The 19,841-nt window shown below is 46.9% G+C and overlaps 2 protein-coding genes across 10 annotated transcripts; one reads left to right on the top strand and one right to left on the bottom strand.

Annotated features, from left to right (window-relative positions):
• The first annotated feature begins 4,853 nt into the window (after positions 1-4,853).
• Positions 4,854-12,436, top strand: LOC117854505 (receptor-like serine/threonine-protein kinase ALE2). 9 transcript variants are annotated; one of them, XM_034736719.2, is made up of 12 exons: positions 4,854-5,436; positions 6,507-6,638; positions 7,459-7,521; positions 7,609-7,803; positions 7,889-8,011; positions 8,127-8,264; positions 8,727-8,834; positions 8,922-9,290; positions 9,494-9,742; positions 10,120-10,521; positions 10,915-11,152; positions 11,254-12,436. In XM_034736719.2, exons 1-12 carry the CDS (start codon positions 5,316-5,318, stop codon positions 11,876-11,878), a joined length of 2,763 nt encoding a protein of 920 aa, XP_034592610.1. In that variant the 5' UTR covers positions 4,854-5,315; the 3' UTR covers positions 11,879-12,436. The 9 variants fall into 9 exon arrangements, with proteins under 9 accessions (XP_034592610.1, XP_034592611.1, XP_034592613.1 ...); XM_034736720.2 differs by having other exon boundaries at positions 4,856-5,436; positions 7,889-7,939; positions 8,079-8,264; positions 10,909-11,152; XM_034736722.2 differs by having other exon boundaries at positions 4,857-5,436; positions 7,889-7,939; positions 10,909-11,152.
• A 436-nt stretch (positions 12,437-12,872) lies between these two features.
• On the bottom strand, positions 12,873-16,902 carry LOC117854507 (uncharacterized). Its single transcript, XM_034736728.2, has 10 exons — positions 16,448-16,902; positions 16,182-16,276; positions 16,010-16,077; positions 15,877-15,920; positions 15,716-15,793; positions 15,458-15,611; positions 13,997-14,149; positions 13,804-13,914; positions 13,553-13,618; positions 12,873-13,476 (listed from the first exon to the last, which is right to left on the bottom strand). Exons 1-10 carry the CDS (start codon positions 16,762-16,764, stop codon positions 13,297-13,299), a joined length of 1,266 nt encoding a protein of 421 aa, XP_034592619.1. The 5' UTR covers positions 16,765-16,902; the 3' UTR covers positions 12,873-13,296.
• Between the last annotated feature and the right edge of the window lie 2,939 nt (positions 16,903-19,841).

Here is a 19,841-nt window from a genome sequence, read left to right as displayed (position 1 = left end):
TCGTTCTTTTCAACTTCTTTCCCCTCTATGCTGATTTAATAACATCTCTTTTCTTCGACCTCAATTTTTTTTCGAATCACACGGACGTCTAGAGTCACGTACACATACGCACACTCACCCCTACAAATATATACATGAAACCCTACCTATATGAGCACCTTCGAAAGACCGAGCCGATAAATCATCGAGATTGACGAAATCACCACTAACGTCTCGCTGTCGACGAGCATGTCGCCTACCACTGAAATAATATCGCCAGTTAAATTTTGAAATAAATCCAAAAAAATACGAGCACTAGTACCGAGTCAAGGACTCGAATCCCGGTAGATAGGTTCCACCACAAGGTAACCTTACCAGCTGATCTGCGCTCAATTCGCTTTGCTCTCATGTTTCAATATTATGTTTCAAAAGCTACGTAATATCTAGTGGAAATTAAATTTTTTTCTTCGTTTTCGAGTTGTTTTTATTGCTTATCTGATTGATTCGAACTAAGAATGGTACAGACGAATTCTGCCGGCCTTACGGGCCTACTAACGCTCAAGGCGGCACTGGTTGTCTCCATCTCGAGCTTGATCGGTGGACTGTAGACAGGAGTTCCCCGTGTGTGTTTGGTAGGGGGAGTGTGTTTCTTTTGCACCTCCTAAAATTCTTGTCACATTGAATGTTTGAACACTAATTAGGAGTATAAACGTAGACTAATTATAAAACCAATTATACAGATGGAGACTAATTTGCGAGACGAATCCATTAAGCCTAATTAGTCCATGATTTGACAATATGATGCTACAATAAACATGTGCTAATGATGAATTAATTAGGCTTAATAGATTCGTCTCGTGAATTAGCCTCCATCTGTGTAATTAGTTTTATAATTAGCTCATATTTAGTCCTCCTAATTAACATCCGAATATTCGATGTGACATGAATTTTAGGAGGTCCTAAGGAACCAAACAAAATCAAAACACGCGACTACGCAAGTGGCATAACCTGTACAGGTTTCTGTTAGTACTACGGCACGTAGGTATGCATGAAGTCAACAAAATGCAGCTAGGGGCAACTGAAATTTCAGACAACGAGTTGGTTTGGCATGTGTGATGTGTCAACTCTCGATTTTGACGTGGACGTTAGGCACCCTGACTACCGTTAATCTTTTTGCACGTTCAGATTGCTTTGCCTAAAATAAGAGTTTGGAATATGTCGATTATCCTCCGTTCAGTCCAGCCGCTTTTCTTCTAAAAATATCATACCCATAAGTCAAGCATCGCATATTAGTCTAGCCTTCTCTTTTTTCTCATCCATATCCACGAGGCCGTCGAAAGATTCAGCAATTCAGCTCTCGCACACCTTCTGCGCAGAGCAGCAGCGCTGCTTGTGCTCGGTACTGTTGCTCCAGGCCGTGCACGCATGGGACCGAGGCTGGCCGACCGGGTGGAGGATGGGAGAGCACAGTAGCCTGATCTGAATCTGACTGACCCGTACATGCCTAGATGGGGGCAGCCCGCGACGCACATGCCCGGCGCCCGGACATGTCGCGCCGGCCTGGTCAGGATCGCATTGAAGCGCGGATTCCTTGTCCCGGCCCCGGACCGCTCGGCTCGGCTCGATCGAGACGGCCGACATGCACCAACACGGCAGCACCAGGCAGAAGCAGAAAGGACCACGAGCGATGAGCGAAACGAATAACGGGACGGGCGTATTTTTTTTTCCTCTCCATTTGACTCCCTAAGTTGCAAAAAGATTCATCTTTCATATTGAGTTGCTCATTCCAACAAACTATCAATTTATCATAGTTCAAATCTTAATTTCCTCTTTAAAAATCCATACTCTCCATCCTCTCGAACAGACTCTCTTGCATTACAACACTCCATTTTGCACATTTGGTAAGCTAAACTCGCTTGTCAAGTTTGAAGAGTGTGATCACACATTTAGCAAGCCGGATGGGATACAACTTTATTAAATCCGAATTTTCTAACAAAGTTGACAAACAAAATGGGGAGGCAAATGTCCGTACTGTTGGAGTTGCTCTTAGTGGGCCGCAGCAGCGTCACGTCCGCGTCGCCACGACTCACGGCCACGCCGAACAGAACAGCGACCCCGGCACGCTCCTCTTTCCAAATCCACCCCAAAGGCCCCTTTCGGTTTCAGGTTCCCGTTCGCCCGCGCAACGTCGACGTATCATCGTCGGTCAGAGCAGGTCGTTCCCGCGTGCAAACAAATTCTCTCACGGAACCACTGCTCCCAACAACAGCGATCAACAAGCGGTTCCCCTTCACCTGGCACCGATCAATGATCTATCGCCATCAATCAGAGCAGGTTGAATTGAAATTGACACCGGACAGGAATCACAGGATCTACCCTCCTTCGACTCCACAGCGCGCACCAGTGCACACCACTTGCGGTGAGATCTGCGAAAGCGAGGTTCCAATCCGAAATCCATTGGACCGGAGAAAAAGCTCGCGGTCCGCCTGCGATTTGCGCTTATCTATCTCCTTGTCAGTCGTCACCATCCACGATCCATCCCCCGCGGTTCCGCCCACCGCGCGCGCGCCGCCCATGTCGTCATGCGTCAACCCGTCCGCGTCCGTTCCCAACTCCCGCAAGCAACCCAACCCAACCGCCGCTCGTGCCGTTACCAGAAGATTTCGTCGTCGTGGCTCGCAGGATCCGAGTGTCGTCTCGGCCGTTTCCCCGGCGCACGCAGGTCAAACGCTGGCCTCACTCCGCCGACGCAACGCGAGCCGGCCGCGGGGGTCGCTCTCGCTCGGTCCGCTCGTCACCCGGGGACTCGGCGGAGGTGGGCACGCACGGGACTCCACCGCGCCGCACCCGGTCCCGATTCGTTCGCTTCTCTGGTCGGTCGGCCGGTTGGGTGTTCGGGTCTCCACGCCATTTTGACGAGGCTGATGGCGCGAGGCGCGGCATCGTTAGAATGCATGGATAAGCTAAGCTCACAAGCTTGGTTTTGGGAACTATGGACTACGGGGCACGGACGATTTAAGAAGGGAGAACACATTCCATCCTTGGCTTTATTTCAAAAAACCATGTTCCATGCGTTGGCTGTCGCTTTGCCTTTTGTTCGCCTGTCAGATCACTGATTAATGGATCATGCACATGAAAGTGTGCCACTCTGGAACGCAGGAGCACGTTTTTTTTTTGATTGTACGACAAGACTGCGATGTCTACCGTCCCCGTTGAATAGGCAATGTCACGTACACAACAGGGTCCTCCAAATGACATGTTTTCCGCTACCTACTCCCTCCGTTTCAAATTATAGTCGTTTTAACGTTTTAACATTATATCTAGATGCAGGATAATATCTATGAACATAGTAAAATCAAAACGACCTGCAATTTGAAACGAAGGAAGAAATATCGTTTGAGGCAGTATTGCTGTGTTACCTCTTGTCTTGTCAATCATCCAGAGGAAATGGTGGTTTAATAAGCTAGCAAACGCCTGCTGTAGGCCTGGTTTAGCCTCTCCAATACAGAGCAGGAACCGGATGAATTTTGGCAGGCACTAATGGGGAAATCGTAATTAACGTGTGTCCGTGTGAGTGTGCCAATAATGTGAAGCACGATCGTACGAAAGTGGTTCATGTGTCACATCTCAGATCAATTAGCATGCATCCAGTGGAAAACGATACGTGAAGAGCTTTAGCCATGGGCCGGAATTAAGAACTCTCACTTTTTAATAGCGTGCTTCAGCCTAATTCTAGCTGGTAGTAAATCACAAGGGGAACAGAAAGTGCAACGTGGGAGGCTATCGTCTCTGACTGCCGTCAGAGACAACAGGGCATCCACCACACGCAAGGCATTCGGATCACCGCTGGTTCCCTTTAATAATTTGTGATCTTCTTTCGCCTTCTCGGCCGTCCTTTTTGAGAAATTTGATAGTTTTTTTAGGGCAGAAAATTGATAGTTTTTGCGCTGTGGGACTGCATGATCATTATGGAATCCATTTGTTCCGATCCATCCCGCTTTCGAAAATGCTCCGCGCATCGGACCGCATTATGGCGCCCCTTCCCTTTATGTCCCTCCGTTCTGTTCGGAGCGTAACGGCAGAGCACGCGTGACCTCAGCGGGATGTAGCGTGACATCAAGCTGTGTGGCCGCTTTGGTTAATTGTTGCCAAATGCCAACCCCGATCGGTCGGGCACATCGTAGATCGGACCATGCTACATTGCTATTTGTCCATCACGATGCTGGCTCGTTTATAGTTAATTAGCCTGTAGCTTCATGCCCGATTCGTTTTGTGGGGCAAAAGCTTCGGCGTGGTCGCGAGTACTTGATCAGTGGTCTCCGTAGCCGTCTTGTTTGTGAAGCAATAGCGCCAGCTACTAGTGCGCGACTAAAATAAACGCTGAAACCGCAGCGTAACGCACCCAGTTAGCACCTACTCCTAAGGGCAAAACGTGTTTCGCAAAATACAGCACATTTGGGTACCTATGATATTTTGGCGTATACAGTTGAGTTGCCGAGGTGCTTATAGAAGGAAAAACTTCCGAGCAGGGAATATCACCATTCAAACGACACCCAACCGCAAGGTTACCGCGCGGCGGTACAGTGGTGGCCCGTCCGTGATCTCACTGATTGCCGCTGTCCCCCAAAAGTGGCAAAACGGAGACCCACGCGTCCACCACCATGGATCAGCCGGTCGTTCAGCGCAGGCAGCGCCACTGCTGCTCGTCCGTCTCCACGCCACCTAACTAATTGCGACCCTACCGAACAACAAATCCAGAGACCCCCAAACAACAACCAGAAGCCTCCCCCCTGTCGCTGCCTGCCATCCCTCCCGTCGTTTGGCGCCGCAAAACTACTCGAAAACCTTAGAAAACCCCCGCGCGGCCCGCCCGATCACGGAAGCGGACGGCGAATCGCCGCGGGCCAGCGCGCAGATCGCCAGCAGAGGCAGGCGTGCGGGGGCGGACGGAGACGGAGGAGCGCCGCGCGCCTCCGCCCTTTCGCCACCCCCACGCCTCCCCGGATTAAAAAAACTAGACCCCGCTTACTGCTTGCTTTACTGGTCGCTCGCTAGTCGGCTTTGTGCGTGCGTGCTCGGCTTCCCCCGCCCGCCCGGCCGACCCATCTGTGTTTACCGGGTCCAGTCTCCGCCCCGAATCTTTTCCCTCCTCGCGCTCCGCTGCAGCACCACCGCCACCCACTCGCCCCACGCCTCCGTGCTCGCGCGTGCAGCGTGTCGGGGGGCGGACCAATACTACGGGGGATAGATTGAGATGTGATCGGGGCTCGGCTGTCGGTCCGAGGTTTCGGTTGCCGTTGGACCGTGGTGCGGGGAGGAGGCAAGCTGGCAGGGACATGGGGAGGCTCGGAGGAGGAAGAGGAGGAGGAGGGGGAGGTTTGGGCAGCTGCGGCGGCGGCTGTGCTCTCCTCGCCGCCGCCTTGGTAGTCTCCGCGCTCGTGATTCATGGTGCCGGAGGTATGTACAAACTGTACGAGTCGGCGAGTTGCCTCAGTTTGTTCTGTGGGAGTTTTGGTGGTTTTCCTCTTTCCTGTGGGTGGGTGTGGTAGTTCTATCACAGGATCACCTGTGCGTGGTTGCTCATGTTCATGTAGCTTACTAGTGGCAAGTTTTTGTGGTCTGAGCTGTCAAAACCGGAGCATGGAGCGTTTGTTATACTTCCCTCGGTTTTTGCAGTTGAACTGATGGCTGAATCATGTTCCACTTTAGAGTTAACTTTATTCGAGCCCTAGATTCTTATCTTTGGATTGCAGGCTATTGTTAGTGGACGTTGTTTGTGATTTGGCGTGTGTCCTAAATGTAATACACCCCAGACTTAAGTAAAACGATGGAGAATGTCCACGTAATTCAAATTTGAGATACAGATTCTGAAATTTATTCGATTCCAGAAAAAGGAAGTTTATGCACTTGAAAGTCTGGCATGATCGATTTGATTTGATATCCATTCTGTACGGTACTTATTTAGTTTATTTCAACGAATAGGATAATTGCATTGCATTTGGCAATGTCAGGGCTTAATTGTATTATATACCTTAGACACCGTGTGCTAGCGATTTTGAACGGAATTTTTAGTTTACAATGATTGCAGTAACTGGGGATGAGGAGTAGTTCCTTTGTGTTTGGCAGGTAACCACACTGTATTATGTCAGTTGCAATCACAAATTTAATGCAATAGGCATACCAGTGGTATTTGAGGGCAAGAGATGAGGCTTTTACATTATAAGGCAAGAATCCTTTGGTGCAAACCAGCATCTAGATTAGTGTTGAGCAGTACCTAATCATGCAAGGCGCATGTACCTCACTAACTTCTGTAGCTAATCATATCTTTTTGTTTAGCACTATGTTGTGATAGTTTATCAAGTACATTTGTCATTTTTCTTCATGGTAAAGAAAGATGAAAAAAAATACTGTGCTGAATTTTATTCTGTTCCACTTGGAGACACAAAACAAGTTCCTTCAGTGGCATGTGGCACTAGTATGCTGGTAAAAATAATTGAATATTCTTTCATACTTTATTTTTTTTGAAGGATTGAAGCAATCTCATGCACCTGCTGTTGCTCGCAAGGTTCTTCTATCCATAACGAGTTGGCATCCACAAAATAACTTGGATAATGCGCTTCATCCATCTCCAGTACAAGATCAAAGATTCGAACGCGTAGGTCTGTAACTAAACATTATATACTTCAATGTTTGGCAATTTGCATTTTTATATATTGTGATGTGTGTTTCTGAGCTAGACATGATGGTCTGAATGACTGCAATTGTTAGGGTTAGCCGCAAAATCACCCACATGGACTACTATTTAGCATATATACATGTTAACAAATGGCAGTAACAATATGCATCGAGCCCAGCAATCAACCATTATGCTTTGAGCTTCCTGGAAATGGTTCCTCTTCCAATAATTTGCCTTCCACAGCAGATTAGCTATGTTTTTTCTAAAAGAGCTATATTTTCAAGGGTGACAAATCATCTTTCTCATCAATCCTTGCTATCTTTATACCAATTGATGCGAATAGAGACAATATTCGTGTTGCTCCACCTTCTGTACATTGTGCTATTCCGGTTCCCCGACAACAGGGTCCAAGTTTATTCAAATGGAACTGAACTCAACTAGGTCATTCTGTGATTTTATCATCAGCATTTACACATTCCAACCATATAATATACAGTATCTGTTGTTTCTTCATCACCAATCATTTCTGCCATCCATAGAGTAGGTATGTTTACACATGTTGCTGCACCTCCAGGGAAATCCTCTGCCCCTCCATCTCCTTCAGTTGTCCACACATAGAAGGTAGCCCTCTCCTTTAGTTAGCTCAAAAAGCTTTTCTTTGTTGCAACATAATGGTCAGGCTCAAGCCCCAAAAAACACTTAGTGCCTTTAAATTAACCACATAGCAAAAGGATATATATCTGTTGAGAGTTTATGAAAATTATTTTGGCTCATTTCTAAGTTCCAACAATGTGCTGATGCAGGACCTGCTGTTCCCCCAGTATCAACGGTTTCACCACCATTGCCTATTGGGAAACAAATGAAAAGTATGTTTCTCAAGAAGTACTGATACAAGTACGTTTTATCTTCTAGAATATGATTAACATACTTTTTTGTTCTGCTACATTATGCAGGATCGGCAGTTTCTACAGAAACAGCAGTTCATCCAGCTAACCATGGTAAGAACCATGGAATTCCAGTTGCAGCGCCTTCAAAAGGAGGTCATCACCATTCCATGCCTGTGAACAATACACATGGAAAAACCCATGGACCTCCAGTGGTGGCACCAGCAAAGAGAAAGCATCACCATGCGCCTGCAAATGGGGAAGGTATACTACCAGGCACCATCCATACCTAGTGCCATTATGAACCTATTACTGATAATAAAATGACTCATGAAGTTATGTCATGCAGGACCTGGTATTTCTCCCTCAAAGTCTCCCATCACCCATAGGAATAGACATGGTAATCCAGTTGTTGCACCACCAAAGGAACACTCCAGCCATTTACCATCTCCAAATCGTAGACACCACAAAGGCACGCACCTATTGAAAACGCTAACGAAAATAATGTGTTCATCTCAGAAAATTGATGTTCGGTGCAGGTTCTTTTCGTCCTGCTCCACATAAAACTAACAATGCTTCTGCACCAGGCCATGGAAATTCTGGTTTACATCATAGTCCTGCACCTGCACCTGTGCATTTGCCTCCATCGAAAGGAAGGGGACAAGGCAATTACGCTTATGCTCCACACCATCCCCATCAATACCATTCGCCATCATATTCTCCAGGTTATCTCTTTTTCATTACATTGCCTTGTGTTCTATCTGCCACAAGCGCTCCAGCCATGCCCCTTAAGAAGAATATCAAACACGCACCACTGGACGTACTAACATGTTAAGTTTGGCTATGCTTAAGCATGCATGCTGCTATCATGAAGTCTTGAATCATGAAAGCTTTGAGACATCTCATACAAATGAATAGGTGACAGACATTTGCAAGAGGAGTCTGTACTTGATTTATTCCACAAAATTGATCAAGACTTCCTAAAATGAATACACAAACTTTCCTGCCCTGTTATGCACATTTGAATGTGTTTGCAATATTAGTCAGATAGGCCTCAAAATGTTTCCAGCCTTTACTCCATATGTCAAAGTGGGTTCCATCTTGTTTCGTCACAAGTAATTTAGGCTTCCATTCTCTAATATGAATGTAACTATAATCTGTTTTTTTAATACCACTACACTTTATAGGACCTGCTCTACCGCCTGTGCATCCACCTGAAACTCCTGTGTTTAAGAAGCCCAAGGCTTTGGCACCAACGCCTAATCAACCGCTGCTATCTCCACCAACAAATTTATGTATGCTGAGTATACTTTTTTGCCATTCAAATAGTCAGCTACTGATTGCTTAGCTTTGGTCCATTCACCTTCATTTTGGTTTTGTAGATTGCACGGCTTCCTGTCAAGATCCTCTGACCAATAGTCCTCCAGGAACAACATGCCTCTGTGTGTTGCCAATAAAAGTTGAGCTTCGCTTTGGTATAGCACTGTACACGTTCTTCACACTGGTTGCAGAGTTTGCACAAGATATTGCATCTGGAGTGCTCATGAATCAAAGTCAAGTTCGTGTTATGGGAGCAAATGCTGCACCTGATGACCCGGAGAAGACAATTGTCTTTATTGATCTTGTGCCACTGGAACCAAAATTTGACAATACGACAGCACTTTTAGTATTTGAAAGGTTTTGGCATAAGAAGGTCATCATAAACCCTATGCATTTTGGAAAGTATGACGTGTTGTATGTTCAATACGAAGGTGACGGTTCTCCATGATTTCCTGTTGCTCCACTTAATATTAGTTTTCTAATTATGTTAGTTTCTTCAATCTTTCTTGTTGATTATTTCAGTATTTGATTTGTACCATAAATCATTTTATAGTGTTCTGGTCATTAATTCACTTTCTTTCTTTTTCCTTTCCAAAACATTGATCATGATGCATGGCTTCATTTACTCATGCAGGTCTTCCCCCATCACCACCAGCAAGCATGAACAACGGTCTTAGCAATGTAAATGGTCAAACGTTTCATCCGCTTGCTGCTGATGTGGTAAATCATGGAGAAAGAAAAGGCAGGGGCATAATTGTTATAATTATTCTATCAAGTGTTTTTGCTTTTATTTTATGTGCTGGAGCTGCACTGGTGGTTTATTTCAAGCTTAGAAACCACAGCCATTTAACTGAAGCATCACTTGTGCCAACAAAACCTGCAGGTAGCAAGACATTCTGTCTGTGGATTATTATTACCTTTACTCTGTACATTTCGATGTGACTCCTTTGAAAATGCAGCTTAGTGAGCCTCTTTTCTTCTAGAAACATAAGTTGCCCTTTTTCTGTGGAAACATGAACCATGTGGCAGCAGATGGTAATAAATCTTAATAGTTATGTGTTAGAGAACAACAAGAGTTCACTTTTTACATTTCCCTTGCCTTAGATGCTGCAAACCAGTGCACAAATATCTTATCCTATTCTAAGTTTACAAGGGCACTTGAGAAATCATAAGACTTGCAGTTATCAGCTTTACAAAATCATTAATACGAGATGCTGATTCTATTATTCTTTCCCTTAAATGGTTGCATTGGAAATGAAGGTCCTGGTTCTGCGATGGCCGGGAACAGGTTAGAAAGTAGACCTATTTCGGCTTCCCCGTCCTTCAGCTCAAGCTTGGTGGCATACAAAGGATCTGCCAAAGCCTTTAGCCTGGTTGAGATGGAGAGAGCTACACAGGTATTTGATGAGTCCAGAATTATTGGTGAGGGTGGTTTTGGGCGTGTCTATGAAGGTATTCTTGAGGATGGAGAACGGGTTGCTATCAAGGTTCTTAAGCGGGATGACCAGCAAGGTACCCGGGAATTTTTGGCTGAGGTTGAGATGCTTAGCCGATTGCACCATAGGAACTTGGTTAAGCTGATAGGCATATGCACAGAGGGGCATAGCCGATGTTTGGTATATGAGCTTGTTCCAAATGGCAGTGTCGAATCTCACTTGCATGGTAAAGTTTTGCTCTTTTATACCATAGCTTCACTTTTCTAAGACTTTCATCGTTTCATCATCATAACTTCTCTCTCATCACTTAGTCTAGTCATTTATTGGCAAGAGATGCAGTTGTGAGCCAAACACTTAAATAACAAGAAAATCAAGATTAATCTGTAGTGGAATAGAGCTGTTATAGTGGTGCTACTCATATGCAACCTATCATTGCTAGTTTTGAATTGCACTGTTTCAAAATGTTGACACTTGATCCCAACATGATACAGGCTAGTGCTTTAAAATTTTTAATATGGTTCATGGGTTGTGTAGTATACATCTTCAATCTACGCTTAATTAGCGAGCTTTCATTGGACTTCTGAAATGGAAGATTATTTATGTTTCTAAGCAGGATCAGATAAGGGGGCTTCTCGGCTTGATTGGGACGCTAGACTCAAAATTGCACTTGGTGCAGCACGTGCACTTGCGTATTTGCATGAAGATTCAAGTCCACGTGTCATACACCGCGACTTCAAGTCAAGTAACATCTTATTGGAGCATGACTTCACCCCAAAGGTGTCAGATTTTGGCCTAGCGAGGACAGCTTTGGGTGAGGGAAATGAGCATATTTCAACTCGTGTTATGGGAACTTTTGGGTATGTTGAGTTTGAATTTATTGTCTTCACAGTTCACTCTTTCATAGCTTATTCAATATCATAAAAACTCATATTACAAATTTATGATAAATTCCTATTAGGTATGTTGCTCCTGAATATGCGATGACCGGGCATCTTCTAGTAAAGAGTGATGTTTACAGCTACGGTGTTGTTCTTCTTGAGCTTCTTACAGGGAGGAAACCGGTAGATATGTCAAGACCTCCTGGACAAGAGAACTTAGTCGCATGGGCTAGTTCTCTTCTCACAAGCAGGGATGGTCTGGAATCAATCATAGATCCTTCACTTGGGAGCAGCATTGCATTTGACAGTATCGCAAAAGTAGCAGCCATTGCTTCTATGTGCGTTCAGCCTGAGGTGGATCAGCGCCCATTCATGGGGGAAGTGGTTCAAGCTCTGAAGTTGGTATGCAATGAAGGAAGTGAGTTCAACGGATCCACAAGCTTTAGCCAAGATTTGCATATCCAGGATGTTGAGATCATGAGCAGAGCAAGTATGGATATGGACGTTGATCCAGCGCTATCTGCCGAGCTCTTCACTTCATCAGCACGTTATGATGCTATAGATGCCTCGGGTTCTTTTCGAAGATATTCAAGTTCAGGTCCTCTAAGAGTAGGGAGAGCTGGACATAATAAAGAGAGGGGACTGTCAACAGGCAGCTCAAGTGAACACGTTGGGCTACAAAGATCTAGGATTGATTCAGAGTAGCGCCTGCAGGCAGCTCATGATGATGTGAGGATCGAAAAAAATAGGCATTGGCTTGGCTCATGATGATGTGAGGATCGAAGAAATAGGCATTGGCGTATTTTTTTCCAAGCCAGATTTCATGCTTACTGTGAATATCTGGGGAAAACGGCGAAATGTGTAAACAGCAGTGTACCAGCTTCAGCTGTGACCCTGGAAATCGATGGAGGCACTGCAGAACTGAACAGTTACTTCTGCCTTCTACTATTCCCATTGGCCTCTTTCGAATCTGATAGAGGCTACTTCACACACATTTTTGTACAGTGCTGGAGATGTATAGATGCCTTTTAGCGAAAAAAGAGTGTACACAAGCAAGCTCTTCCAACTGTAAATCTAAATCTCCGTGAACTCTTCCAGGTTCCTTTGTATCCCGCGAGCAATTGAGCCTAGCTCAACTCGTTAGGGTGGAAGGTATAATCGTGCACTCTAACCATCCAGATTCGAGTCCCCTCTAGTTCGAATTTGGGTGCATATTTTTTCCTCTTAATGAAAAATCGCCTAGCTCCTCCTAGATTGATCTAATTTTTTCTTTTTTATCCCATGTACATCAATTGAAATCTTGGGGTATTCGTACATATGCTGTCACCAATTTTGGGCTCAATGAAATGACGTTTGTCTTCCTAATTGCTACAATCTTTTGTATATTTGTTACCCGTTGCCAATACATTGCCATTGTTATATACTGGACTTGCTAGTTCTTAGGGCGACACAACCATACGCCGCTCTTCGGTCATTCAGACAACCAGAAGGGTGTACGGGCAGTATCACAAATGAAAGGAGCTTACAACACTGACCTGGAAACTTGTTCCAGGCATAATTTGTGATTTCTGAGTTGTGACGTACCCAAACTACAAGCATAAAAAAAACGAACAGTACCCATTGCTAGTAGATCCAAAGTAAAAAAAAACACACAGGCAACGTTATTACCACATTACAAAAGAAAGAAGTCAAGATCACATTGCCGCATTGAATGACTGCAATTGCATTTCAAGTTGCAAGCGGTCGACATACATTTTAACATTTGGCGGTCATCGTTCAGACGGAAACAAGACAAAATCAACCACATATCCCATGCTGAATACAACACCTTCGAACAAACCACACTGAAAAAATAGTGGGGGCTGGGCAGTATTCATCTGTTAGATGCCGTAGCCTACATGGTTACATCCAAAATGTAGAGGCACCTGCATCAAATCACATTTTGCACGGCCAAGGGAGCCGGCAGTTGGCAGAAAGACGAACAAAAAAAAATTGACATTGCACTGAACAAATATCGAGCGCAAAAAGACTAAACAGATCAAACCCAATAAGGAGAGGAGAGAAGACCGCCACCACTGCAAGAACTAAGACACCTATGGAGTGTGTACATGTCTGCGTGTTTGTTAGGTTGCTGAAGGAGCTTCTTTTTCCTCAGCTGCAACTGATGCATCTTGTTGGTCAGCTGTAGCTGCAGCAGCTTCCTTTTCTTTGTCTAGAGATACAACTGCTGAGAGCCAATCTGAAGCTGGGGCTCCAATTTCAGGCTCCACTTGCCCATGCACATTCAGAGGAGCGACAGATATCTGTAGGTTGTAAAGTGGGGTAAATACTAAGCCATTTGAAATGGACACAAACACAGACATGAGAGAGCACACTCACAAATCCATTCTCCATAGCTCTCAAATCGATATCTTCATTTAAATCTTCATGTTGCTTCTCAACAAACTGCATTTTGATGTAACAAGAGAAGAAAATAGTTCTCAGAACGCTTTGAGGATACCACACATGTGCCAAGGAACATGCTCTAGGCTCTCACAAAGAATCAACAGCAGAACACTAGTCAAAGAGGAGGCTTGAAGAACCAACAGTGTGATATTTGCCATGTCAAATTGACTGGAAAGTGTAATTACCTCAGCACGGAATAACTTCTTCACTACTTCACGAACCTCTTGTTTACCAGCAGCTGCAACAGACTCAACTTCGACTGTCTTTCGCTGAGCACTAACTCTACGTGCAGCTCCCTGAAGATGAAAACAAAAATCAATTAAAGAATGTGCAGGTGAGGACATAAAAATTGCCATGCATAAAGGAATGTCTTCTTACTGCTGCAGATGCATCCTTCCCAAGCTGCGCCAGCTGAATACCGAGGCTTTGATGCATGCCCATGAAGTGAACAGCAGATGAAGGTCTGCTTGTTGAAACAGCTTGCCAACTTTGAGCAGGACTATATTCACTCTGTTTGGTCAACTTGAAACCCTGGCATCAGAACAGACATAAAATTTAACAGTAATTAGATGTGAAGGGAGAACATAAATTACATCAGTTTTTCTTTACAGTTGTCCAAAAAGAATGCAAATAAACTCAATATAAATTAAAAAGTGATGCACAATTATGTTCACAAATCATAATTGGCTTTCAATTAATTAGGTTGACATGCCTTGCTGATAATTGAATAACCTTATGATTCGCATATTCTTATGAAAAAAGGTTGAGGAATATTGTAGTGCCTGTGGATAAGCTGCTAAGGTAATCGTACAGGGCAAAGCATTCTGTACAGCTCAGCAGTCAAAGTCAAGCTATGAGCCTATAACACATAAAGGCAGCAATTCACCCACTGGAACACAACAGAAAATAAAATGGCACTCAAGGAAGTTCAGAGCCAAGGTATCAGATAGTTCCACATGATTATTTGGACATTAAGTCGTCAAAAGAAATGAGCTAAGTACTGGTGACGAAACATAAATAAAAATATATCTACATTTTTTTTATAAGGAGGTCTCAATTGGCTAAACAAGGCAGCCTCACTGTAGTTTATTGATTTCTTAACCCTTGAATCACATGCCAGGTGTAGAAGCAGATGCCTAAGAGATGGCCAGACACTTTCAGAGATTTTTTTGTCTGACATGACAAAGAGCTACTAAGGCCAGTCTCAATGGGAGTTTCACGAGCATTTAATCCCATGCCACATCAGCAAAACTGCTGACTTGGCAGGCTATTTATGAGGAGAGAGGAGAGGGGAGTTTCATCCCCATGAAACCCACTTGGCACAGTTACCAAGTCCCATGAAATCCAATGAAACTTGCATTGAGCATGTTATGGTTTCATGGCATGACACATTTGGTCATAGGACAACGCAAAAATTAAATGATTTAGGCTATCTATGGAACTGTACAATGAAACTATGCACTGAGAGTGACAGTTTCATTTCGTTGAAAAGCTGACATCGCACTCTTGGTAATAATGCGATGAAACCATGCACTAAGACTGGCCTAACATTCTACATTAGTATTTAGTAATGTGGAATCTCATTTATTTGCCCATAAACTAACATCCTGAGGAAACTGAAGTAGATGCTCTTAATTGATCTTATAACTGCGAAATTTATTGCTCTACTATTTGGTCGCAATAGTGTGGTCCATATATGCTTTCAACAAAGTCTTGAAGTCAAATCGTTTCAAAAGAGACTTTAAGTAAAATGACCAAATAAGTTCATGTAACCCCTAGAGTTGTGGTATTATCACTCTGAAGTGGAGTTTAAGTTCCGAGTATCATTGAGAAAACGACCTTGTTTGCCGATGGTGCGCTTGGAACCCCGATATTCAGTAGGCACCCTTTGAGGAAAGCTCCTTTCTCAATGTCAGCCAAGGCAGCATTTATCAATGGCAAACAGGCCTGAGCTGCATCCTTGAAGTCACTGTCTTTGCTTTCATCCTTCTTCCTAGTCACATATACCCATCGTGTATAATTAGCATGTACCAATCATATTAATGATGCATAAAATTTTGAAATATAAATTCAATACAAGTAGAGAGGCATGCTCACCAATTCAATGAGATCACAATTGAAGGCACCCCATACACTAAGGCCTCCCTTGCAGCGGCAATGGCAGAAGAGTGGAACCTACAGAGTTCTGCAATGAATTAATAACACAATATAAAAATAAAACAGACAATAAATGGACCATTTCTGAAACAAGGGCATACATCTCATATCCACAATTAGGTCCCGCGTTAATACCACTGATCACCTGCATGAACCAAAAAAATGTTATGGTTTAAACAACAAATCAAATTACCCTCAAAGATAACAATGCTAAAGAATAAACAAGCCCACTACCAAAGCAGGCGCTGACCAAGGAAACAGCCTCCCAGATAATGCCAACGAGACGCAGTCAACCGGTGTGCCTAAGTTACCAATGCTCAAGGTCAGCAGAGATATAATATTGGGATCATGGGGGCTCAGGAATAGCGTGATCCAGACTGCGCACAGATGAATGAATGGCCCTCACCGGATATCTCAAAGGCTTTAGCCCCCGTGAAATCCACGGATGTTGCAGTGATGGTCTCACGGATGGTAACTGAGTGGCCACAGGCTGGCTTGTCCCTTCAAATCAACAAAGGGTCCCAAATTAGTTCAGCTCTATAATCACAGGGCGACAAAATTACTGTTTCTACAAGCTCGCAACAAATCCAATGGAAGCAAACGATATTTCGCGGCCACGAGAGCAATGTAAGGGTCAATTAAGAAGCCGGGGGGTCGGATTGGGGTACATACGATTCGGGGGCGCACACGTGGACGTCGCAGCGGCCGCCGGCAACGAGGGCGTCGACGAGAGCCGCGAGACCCGCCGACCGGATCCCCCCCGCGCAGGTCAACAGAACAACGGGCCTCGCCGGCGCTCCATCGTCCGGCGAGGCATCGGTAGCCTCCGCCGCTGGGGACTCCGCCTCCGCCTCCCCGGCTGCGGCGGCGGTGCTGACCTCCTCCGGCGGGGGCGGGCGGCGCGCGGCCAGCACGGACTGGAGGTTGGAGACGAGCGCGGACGGGAGAGGGTTTCGCTTGGGAGCGTCCTCACCGGAGGTCGACTCCATCGGCTTCGGCCGCCGGAGAGGTCGTTTGTCGCCTTGTCGGGGATGGCGTGGGGGAGGAGGGGAAGAGGGAGGGAGAGGTGTACGGACGAAGGAAGGAGGCGGAAGGGTGGTGGAGGAGGTGGGGAATGGAGATGGACTGAAATAGCGAAATGGGCTGGGCGCGCATTCTTTATGGATTTCAAGACCGGGCCCGCTTTACGTGTAGGAGGCTCCCTTTTCTCTGACCTGCTACACAGATTTGGGGAAAAGTTGAGTGCAGGTTCAGCGAAATGCGCCAAATTAACTTGTCGTCATTTGGTACTAATCGTCTCTTTTGGAACTTGGATTGGATATACTAAACCCACTTTCAGTAGAACTATTACTGATGGCATCCTATGATTTGGGAACGTTGGCATTAGCTAGAGGGTCTTTCTTTGACCTCAGAGTCAAAGATCCTCACCTTTCACCGATCAATCTAGCCGGAGTAGGTAAGCTCGATTGCAGTGTCGGTTTGGTTGACCGTGAACGGTCTTTTGCCGTACGTTTGTATAACAGAATAGAGGCGCTTTACGGCTGGGACAAGTCATTTGAAAACTGGAAGGAAATGTGTTTATAACCTGTGAAATCCATGATAAAAAGAAATGTGTAGCAGGGAGTGGGGACATGGGGTTTGCGCATGCGCAAAAGTCTTGAGATCAAATTCATGTGCATTCACAAAGATATTAAAGGCGTGTCCCCCGTTCGGGCATTTACGACGCCCTGCGCGCGAGTGGGGTGCTACCGTTCCGTTCCGTTCCGGCAACGTTGATGCAGCGCCCGAAGGAAAAAGAAAACCGCTGATGGATGATGCATCCGTTCGTCAAACTAAAATATTGCCAACGGCGACGAGAGCGACGAGGACAGGCACGCACGAAGGGGACGCTATCGCGCAGCACAGCTCCATCCATATGCCCCTCGACCTCGATGGCAGAAGAATAATGGGGTACTAGTGTACTACGTGGGCTGAGTGGGGGCGCACGCATTGTACGTGCGGATCGCATAATTGGGATTCGGGAGCCAGCCGACGCGCACGGCGGTGGTCGCGCCGGGGCAGGGCAGCGCCATGTGACCCCTTTTCAGAACCTCATGTGAGGCCAGAGGCCGGCCGGGCTAGCACCTAGCAGAGCTGCTGCGGCTGGGCACCGCCTCACTGGTAAAATCGATCGGTCCTCGCGGGGTCGTGGGCACGCACCCAGGACCTATGGTCTATGGATCGGGGCGGCTGACTCGCGTCGGATCTGCCGGCCGCGCGCGAGGAAAAGAAAGGCTATTCCGAGGCCTGGCTCGAGGGGGGCGGCGCCGGCGCGTCGTCAAGTCGTCTCGTTTGAATGGCGCCCGACGACGCTGCCTCTGCAGGACGAGGACCATGCGCGGTTGGCGGCTTGTGGGCGCGCACGAGCTCACGCTCGGTCCCGGACCTAATCCACGCGGTTCCCACTCCGTTCGGTTTTGTATAGCCTGCCCCTGCCGTATAGCACATCGCACTTTTAGAAGGTGCAAGGCATCATCATTTGGAAGCATGAAGTCATGAAGATCAGGGACGGTTAACGCGTAGCGAGAACGAGCAGGTGCTGATGATCGCAGCTGCATGCTGAAATGATGAGATTTGGCCGAAGTTGCCGTCCAAATATTCCGTTCCAATTATCTTACAATTCTTTTCAGTTATCTTAGATGTGCGCTGGGTCCAGTGTCCTCGTGCTCTCCTTCTCGTCCTCGAGCTGCTGGTGTGCCACGCTCAATAATGAGACGTGTCTGGCAATTGGCATTTACAAGGTCGGTACTGTAGCTTGTACTCCTCCTCCTCTCATGGTACAACCGAACAGTGAATCCTACTCCCCTCCTCGAGCAAAGCATTACGAAGGTTGCAGCAGTTATCGCGCCCGTACGCACGTGAACTCATCACCAGTTTGTTTCCAGAATCCCAAGCTATTATTAGGCGCTCCCGTGATTAGCCAATCGGCGCCTGCTTTCAAGGCCGACCAATGGAACTATAGCCAATTGAACAGGGGAGCCTGCAGGCTGGCGACGGATCGGAGACATCTCGCGTGCACACATCACATCGACGCCTTCAAAGCCAACGCCGAGCGAGACCTGACCTGCAGAGCCCGGCAGGCGCGCGCCGTACGCACGTCGTCGTCGTTGGAGGTTGCTGCTGTCCGAGACATGGCGAGGGCGGCGGCGGCTGTGGCGGTGCTCGCCGTGGTGGCTCTGGCTCTGGCGCTGCGCGCGGAGGCCGGGCAGAACTGCATCTGCGAGTGCGTGAAGCTGTGCGCGCGAGCCAAGATCCCGAGCATGGACCGGCAGTGCTCCGGCAAGTGCCGGGAGAACGCCTGCACCAAGAGCTGCGAGGAGGCCTGTACGCTCAAGGGCTACCCCAAGCTGCCCAACGAGGGCATCCCCACCTGCGAGGTGGAGCCGCTCACCCCCGACGAGACGCACATGCTGCACTGATCCATCAATTCATCGATGTCGACCGACGCGACGCGCCGCGACGCGCCGGCACCACTCGCTCGCTCGCTCGTTCGTTTCATCAATCCTGTGTCGTCCCGTGGCGTGTGATGAGATGTGATCTATCGATCGATGCTTCCCGTGGCTTTGTCGATCCGTGATCTGTGTTGCTTTCTTCGGTTTGTACGTGTACGTCCCCCGTGAATGCATGGTTCTGTACTGCACGCTGCGCTCATTGTCTCGGACATTCGATGCCAACACATGCAGGCGACGGGTACGCACAGTTCCCAGCTGTCTGCCATGCGCCCATGTGTGTGCCAGTCAATAGTGTGTTCCGTATATGGGCTCCTGGCCTGCTGGGCCGTAGGGAAAACCCGAGTACAGCCCAGGAGACGATTGTTTTTTTTAATGCCAAGAGACGGTTGTTCGGCCCGTAACATCGAAACCAAGCAAAATCGGTCCACAAAAAGGACGACGGCCAGCACGCACTTTCTCCCCGCGGCCCGTGGGCGCCCGGGCGGCGGTCGCGCGTCACTCGCGTCGTCGACTCGTCGTCGTCACGGGTAGATCGCGTGGCTGGCCGGCCGGATGGGCGCCGGCACGAGCGGCTG

Source organism: Setaria viridis, chromosome 5 (genome assembly GCF_005286985.2).
Source record: "Setaria viridis chromosome 5, Setaria_viridis_v4.0, whole genome shotgun sequence".
Taxonomy (NCBI): domain Eukaryota; kingdom Viridiplantae; phylum Streptophyta; class Magnoliopsida; order Poales; family Poaceae; genus Setaria; species Setaria viridis.
This window is presented reverse-complemented; position numbering and strand designations above follow the sequence as displayed.